The sequence below is a fragment of the Dendrobium catenatum genome, unplaced genomic scaffold, assembly GCF_001605985.2.
Source record: "Dendrobium catenatum unplaced genomic scaffold, ASM160598v2 fragScaff_scaffold_1631, whole genome shotgun sequence".
Classification (NCBI taxonomy): domain Eukaryota; kingdom Viridiplantae; phylum Streptophyta; class Magnoliopsida; order Asparagales; family Orchidaceae; genus Dendrobium; species Dendrobium catenatum.
In genome coordinates, this window is record NW_021320093.1 from 358,700 (window position 1) to 366,589 (window position 7,890).

Consider the following 7,890-nt stretch of genomic DNA (forward strand, 5'->3'; position numbering starts at 1 on the left):
AAAAAACCTTCGACTTAGGAATAGATTCAGCGACCTCGACTTAAGGACTACGGGATGTGATCGGCGGATGCAGCAAACAGAAAATCTTTCGTGAAATTAGGGCAATGAATAGTCGTTTATCTTAAAATATAGATATATTTTTAAATATAAAAAATATTCATAAGTATACGGAAATTTAAAAATAATTTGGCGCGCTATTTTGCGCCGTGCGCAATGCGCCATGGCTCACATGTGGCGCAAATAGCGCGCGCTATTTTAAACACATGCGCCTCGCCATGAACATGGAACCGTAGGTGCGCCGCGCCGCGCCGTGCGCCATGGCGCGCGCCATTTTGCGCCATTGACAGCTATGGATACGGATGTTTCGAAGACGACGTTCAGGACACACGAGAGATACTATGAGTTCTTAGTGATATCATTTGGTTTCACCAATGCCCATGCTACCTTCTAGTCCCTCATAAACAAGGTGTTCTAACCATACCTCAGGAAGTTCGTTCTGGTTCTATTTGATAACATCCTAGTGTACAACAGGTCCAGAGAGGAGTATTTGAAATATCTTGAGGGTGGTTTTAGAAGTGTTACAGGAGCATCAACTAAGAGCCAATCTAAAAAAGTGTGTTTTGTATAGGCTAATGTGGAGTGCTTGGGGCACATGGTATCCTAGGAGGGGGTGACCGTTGATCAAGCCAAGATTGAGGCTATTTTGAAATGGCCTCTACCTAAGAACTTGAGAAAGCTTAAGGGTTTCCTAAGATTGACTGGGTAGTACAGGAGATTCATGAGAGGATACAGCATCATAGCCTGGCCACTGACAAGGCAGCTAAAGAATGACAGTTTATTATGGGGAGAAGCAGATACCCAGGCCTTCAAGAGATTGAAGATAGTCATGGCCACAATACCGATCCTGGCCCTTTCCCATTTCAACCAGATGTTCATGGAAAAGACTAATGCATCAAGATATGGATTGGGAATAATGCTCATGCAGAATCACAAGACCATAGCTTACTTCAGCAAGATTTTGATAACTAGAGCTAGGCTAAAGTCAATCTATGAGAGGGAATTGATGGTCATTATATTAGTTATTCATATGTGGAAGCCTTACTTGTTGGGCCGACATTTCATCGTCAGTGCATACTAGAGGAGCTTGAAGCACCTATTTGAGCAGAGGATGGTGACTAAGAAGCATCAAAGGTGGCTGTCAAAGTTGTTAAGTTATGACTTAGATCTAGTATAGGCCAAGGCTAGAGAATAAGGTGGCTAATGCCTTGTCCAGATGTGTAGGAAGCTCCAAGAGTTAGCCATTTTAATACTGCTGATGTTGGATTGGAGGGCTATTAAGTAGGAGAGTGTGCAGGATGAGGAGCTTAGGGGAATTAAGATGGATCTACTAAAGGATAGGTGTAGCCACCCTAGCTATTTCCTAGAGGGGGAGAGGCTACTGTACCAGGGGAGGTTTATGCTACCACAGACCTCAATCAATTTCACACACTTGTTGCAGGAGTTTCATGGGAGAGTTGTTGGGGGCCACTCTAGTGTGTAGTAAACATATAGAATATTGGTGGCAGAGTTATATTAAAAGAGGATGTCTAAGGATATGGAGGAGATTGTGACCATTTTTTATGTATGCTAGAGAAAAAAGTACATCGCCACAAATCTGGGGGATTATTGTAACCCCTAGCTCTTCCAAACATAGTATGGGAGGAGGTCACCATTAATTTCATAGATGGGTTACCCCAATCCATGGGTTTTATAGTGATTTTGGTGGTAGTGAATAGTTAAGCAAATATGCTCATTTCATTACCCTACGACATCCTTACACGATAGTAATAATGGCAGCAGTACTCATTAAAGAGATGGTTCGACTGTATGGTATACCAGAGTCTATAATATCCAACCGAGATAAGGTGTTCCACAGTCATTTCTGGAGGGAGTTGTTCAGGTTGCAAGTAATGTTTTAAAAATCGGACTGGACCGACCGGTCCAACCATGAACCGGTCGGGTGACTGGTCTGATCTAGCTCACAGAACTAGCTTCGCATCAAACCGGCTCGAACCAGATTGAACCAGGTGAACCGGTCTGGCTTGGAAAGAACCGATCGGTTATATAAAAATAATTATTTTATTTTTATTAAATGTTAAATAATATTGAGCTTAATTGAGCTGCAAATTTTGACAATCTATATTATAAATATGTTATAATGTTTATTATAAGAATTAATATTATAAATTTATATATTATATTAAATATTATTCTTATAAACATATAAATATATTATTCTTAAATGATATTTATATTTATAATTTTTTATTATATTTTCTAAAAATTTTATAAATATTATTAAATGCTCATATATTTATATTATATTATGTTAATTTAATTAATTTTTTATAATATTATTATTTATTACATCATCCAGTTTGACCCCGGTTCGACCCTGGTTCGATCGGTCGAACCGTGAACCTCTCCTACCAGTTCGTTGTCCGGTCCAGTTTTCACAACGTTGGTTGCAGAGGATCGTACTGAAGAGGAGCACTATTTACCACCCTTAGACGGACGGGTAAACGGAGGTGATAAATATGAGTCTGGAGATATACTTGCAATATTTTGCTTCAGAGACATCGGTTGTTGGTCCAGTAGCTAGCGTGGGCAGAGTACTGGCGCAACACTTCATATCATTTGGCTTTTCAAATAACATCTTTCAAAGGCTTGTATGAAAGGGAGGACCCACCTCACTTGGTGCACTTTGGAAAGAGTAACGTCAGTCTTTAGGTAGAGCTAAATATAAATGAGAGGGATAGGGTGCTGGATGAATTGAAAAGACACTTGTTGAGAGCTTAGCAGATTATGAAGAAGCTGGCAGATGAGCACAAAAAAGACATTCAATTTGAGATAGGGGATAGGGTAAACTTGAAGATTCGTTCCTATAGACAAAGGACGGTAGCTAATATGAAGAATGAGAAGTTAACCCCGAGATACTTTGGCCCTTATAAGATATTGGAGAGGATCGGAGTAGCGGCGTATCGATTGAGGTTACCCCCGACCTCTACCATACACCTGGTATTCCACATGTTATAGCTAAGGAGAGCTATCGAGAATCATGCATCCAGTGCAGAGTTACCTATGACAATGACGGAGGATTTGGAGGTGGTATTGGAATACTGAGTAGATGTATTAGATTTAACTTATGTTAAGAAACGTAGAGGTAGACATAAAAAGTCTTGATTAGAAAATATTAGAAATGACATTTCTTTATTAAATCTAAATGAGAATTTGATTCTTAACCAGACACAATGGAGAAAAAAGATTTATATAGCCGACCCCACGTAGTGGGATAAAAGCTTGATGTTGTTGTTGTTGTTGTTGGCACAAGGGAGATTCTAATTGTGGAGACTAAATTGCACCTTTTTGTTAATTTTACCCGGTTCAATATTTTTTGTTGATTTTCTTCAAATTTAGTCAATCATTGCAACATCATTTGATTATAAATCTTGTATTTGTTGAATTGCATCTACAAATCCTAAGTTTTCTTGTGTGATCTACATATTTTGCATCATTCTAGCTGCATTAGAAAAACCTAACTCTAAATAATCATTCATCACTACCATACATGCATTATTAGACTAGCTTCACAAAGTATACAAATAATAGTGGAGTTTCACATTTTTACATTTAAAGGAACTAAGATCATTAAAATAAATAGAAATCAGTTTAGAAAACCAATAACATACAGAATTTTGCGAAGACAGAAAGGCTGTAAGCAAGTGCATCACATCAAATTTGAGGGCATTGTGCAGCACAGCAAATAGTTTGGAAAGAGAAGCCACCTGAATAAAAGCGTCAATAATCATTGAAGCATCCCAGAATGTGTCCAATCGGAACACAAACAAAAAAGACTAATCATACTGCAACCTATAAACCAGTGTGAGAGGGAACTTTGCAAATACCATCCATGACATTGCGGAAAGATATCTTTTGTCCATAGTTTGGAGAGGTATCTCATCCAAAATAAGCTGCAGAAGTCTCACAGCATGTTCCAGTGACCGAGAACCTTAACAGTAATAACAAAAATCAGGAAAAAAACAGAAAAATATAATATTTGTTTTATAATTTATATAAGCGTAAACAATAAGTTAGTATGCAGGTTGTGATTTAAAAGTAAGAATCAACTTATTCAAGCGTTTGCATGATTTATCCTAGGATGTACAAATGATGATAACGTAATGCAAACACATAATGGACAATAAATTGAATTTAGTTCAAAAGTTAGTTCATGATAAAATGGACATAACAAAAGAACAGATTTGGCACAATAAAATTGAAAGCATTTGCAGTGCAAAAGGTGAAATTTACAAATATATTTTATAACTTCAAACACAACCGGTTACATACAGAAACAACTTTAAATTGACCATTCAAACATTTAATCTTCATTAGTACGCCACAACTTGCATTTTTTATCATTGCCTGCTTTCTTCTTTTCGAATTCTCCTTTTTCAATGAAGGGCCTGCTCCTCCTTTTGAACGATGAGGTTTATCCACTAGATTTTGGCTGGATGTGACCAGCCATTTACAGATATTATATTTTTAATGAAGCGTTATCAGCATTCCATAATATTTCACAATTCTCAGTTTGTATGATCCCTCAATAAAATGCCTAGAACTTCAACTATCCCACTACACTTTTAACAAGACAACAGTCAAAAAGAAATACTCCAGACTCACTGTCGACGTTTGTTGATCTCATCTTTCGCATTTAGGCCCTCGAGCGCACCTACAGTTCAATTAGTGTCAAATCGGCGTTGATGCATGCTTAATTTTATAAAATTGATGCAATCGAATTGAATTGAACCTAAATTGACGTAAATCGACTAAAATCCAGTTCAATTTGAGCTTGATTTTAGCTTAATCAGTCCAATCGTGCTTTCCAAACCAAGTTTTACATCCAATGGCTAAAATTTCCCCGCAAATTTATAGTTTCTATTACTTCAAGTATTTAAGCATGACGATCTGTAGAAACAAAGTTCAGCTTTTACCCTTGAATATTCAAGTCGCATCCGCCTAGGTGCTTTATTTACAGGAGGCATTTTAGTATTATAATGGAGAGCTTATGCACTGCCACCTCTAGCTATAAACCAAGCATCTTAGTGTAGTTTCATGCAAAAAAAAACATTTGTATTCAAGAAGTAACATTTTTAATTCTTCTGCTTTATCATGCGGAAGATTTGCAGTAAGAAAAGTTGGCTTTGGATCTTTTTCATACCAAAATTCACCTCTTTGAGTTCATCCACAATGGCTTGGCCACTTGATGCGGGCCACCGCCGACGCCGACCGGCAGAGGGAGGGCCGGCTACCCCGCGGCGCGCGGAAGCAGCCGGAACGGGCGCCGCGTCGTTCGATCCGCCGAAGCAGGGACGCGGGAGGGGGAAACGGAGCGGGACGGGGCCGATCGGCTTGAGCGGAACTGGTCCATTTCTGGACCAGTTTGGCTCAGGTCTAGCCTGAGCTGGGCGGTTCAGTTTGGGCATCCCACTAGTGGGTTTGGTTGGGTCTTTTGCTTGCTATAAGTAGGGATTAAGGGGGGATTTCTAGGGTTATGCAAGATTTGAGTTTTCTCTTAGCCTCCTTAGTTTATTTCTCTTGTTTTTCTAGGGTTTGTAGTGGGAGACCTTGTCCTTCTCGAAGTGGACAAATTGTATCTTGTTTTCCCTTGGATTTTGAATGCAAAGGTTTTGGTTCTTCATCTCATCCCTTTTGTGTTGATTTTTTCCTTGATTTGGAGGAGAAATCTTTTCTTTGAAGGAGCATTAGGGCAAACCCAAACTTGGGAACCCTAGGGCGTATCACCACCCTCCTCAAGTTCTCTTAGGGCTTCTTTCAGATCCACACTTAGATCTTCAGCTTGTGTTTCAAACTTAGGTGATTCTTCATCCTTATCTATAATATTGTAGGATGTTGCATATGTAAGATATGAATGCCAATCATACTCGAGATATGAATGTCAAGCATATCCGCATAGATAAACCATTTCCAATAGGCCTCTACGCATGTTCATTATGCCAGAGATTCCTGAAATAGTGGGCTCATTTGTTTGTTTGCAAGAAGAAGATATTTTTCTTAATAAGCCTTTGCATAATGGGTGTGAGATATCAAAGGACGATTATCCACTGATCTTCTTCTCACCATCCCTAATCTATTTCGTAAGAAACATGACTTAATATCGCATTTGCTTCATGGAATAAGATTCCACTCCCATTTTAATTTCTCCTCGGGCGAACATAAAATGTTTTATGTTTTTAACATTTCTTCATTTGTGCTCAATGAGCAAGTCAAAGTTTTAAAATATGTCGTCGGCATGGGCACTATTTTGATGATATTTCTGGACGTTTGACTTTCAGATACCCTTATCATCGAAATTGACACTTTCTTTAACTTTTCGGTTAGGGAATTGATTACTTGATCCTCTTCATTATGCAGCTCCGTTATGTTTCTAGGTTGATAGGGAAATTCTTCTTCTTCCTCATTGCTTAGTTTACTTTAAGAACTACATCATACCTTATTTGCCTGATTGGCTTCATAATCAAAAGGAATAGCTAATTGTTCACTTCTTTTCCTTTTGATTACAGGATTATAGATTTCAGATAAATCTTCTTCTTCGGTATCACTGCCAAGATGAGGCACCGAACTAATTTGTACAAACTAGCCTAGCGCCTTATCTTCATCTTATGGTAGAGCTTTTTCCTTGCCTTTATCTTTTGGCTTTATTTTATCGAGTATGGCAGCTTGAATTTTTGGAAGAGCCTCTACCTTCGGCTTGTGTTAAAAAATACTTGGGGTCATCATAAATATTAGTTTCATGTACCAAGAATGATTGTTCATTGTCGTCTATTTGATGTTCTTCCCCATCTCAATTGTATTTCTTGCACTGGTGCAGTGATGAAGTCACAATGCCATATTCATGAAGCCATGAAAATCAATTATAAGAAATCTTGCCTCTGTACAAAGTTCTCCAAAGCTTAGAGGCAAGACCAAGGTTCCCAAGATTCTTTGTCCTTGTTCACTGAAATATTGTACTTCTGTTCAGATATTGGACATCAAGGGCTAATCCTTTAAGCATTCTGAAACTCATTAGATTAACAGAGGAACATGGATCGATTATAATTGTGTTCACATGAGTATTGTTACTCTCCGTAATAACATAAAGTGGTCGATTGTGATCTGTCATTTCCAAGAGCAGATTGTCATCATTGAAAGTGATTGTAGGAGTATTTTGATCATACAAGGCTTCCTTCATACCTTACTCTGCTGTGGGCTCCGAAAATTCGGCCTCGGCCTCCACTCGCTTTTCTTATTCGGCGAGGGAGTTTTAACAAACTAAGTTCCGGGGTAAATTTTGGAAGGCAGATGGGTTTGTAGATAAGACACTACCCAGAGATTTCGCCCTCATTTTGTGAGGACTTTATGATCTGAGTTCTGGTTTCCTATAGGTGCAAGCCCCTATAGTTAATTACCCCTCCCGATCACGAGAGAGAACTTTCGATTAAGGCTAGTCGTCAATCAGATACGTATAGAATACGTGTTATCTGACATATAGTAGCAGCAATGATTGGATTTGGGGAAATATTTGGAAGTTTGAGAATTTGAGAAAATTTGATATTTGAAAATTTGAAGGTTTGTGATATTTAAAATAGAAATTTTCACCATCTAGTACTTAAAGCGGATGGTGGGGGAATGGATGATAGACCCGATCAAGATCCCATGGTTCCGTCATCCCAGGCCATCGTGGTCCCTGGTCTACTTAGTCAAAGGAGGTAGTCGACCCAACCTGACAGAAGGATCCTTGTCGGCAGCCATGGGTTGCTTCGTCCAAGGGAACCTTATAGACCGGGGTTG

General features: G+C 38.7%; 1 protein-coding gene across 5 annotated transcripts in view; it reads right to left on the reverse strand.

Annotated features, from left to right (window-relative positions):
* Positions 1–7,890, reverse strand: part of LOC110107672 — a 79,313-nt gene that overhangs the window by 40,990 nt on the left and 30,433 nt on the right. For all 5 annotated transcript variants that reach the window (XM_020837990.2, XM_020837988.2, XM_020837991.2 and 2 more), the window contains 2 exons: positions 3,945–4,048; positions 3,729–3,824 (listed from right to left, as the gene is read on the reverse strand). In XM_020837990.2, the coding sequence (XP_020693649.1) occupies positions 3,729–3,824; positions 3,945–4,048 (200 nt within the window). The remainder of the gene's footprint in view (positions 1–3,728; positions 3,825–3,944; positions 4,049–7,890) is intronic.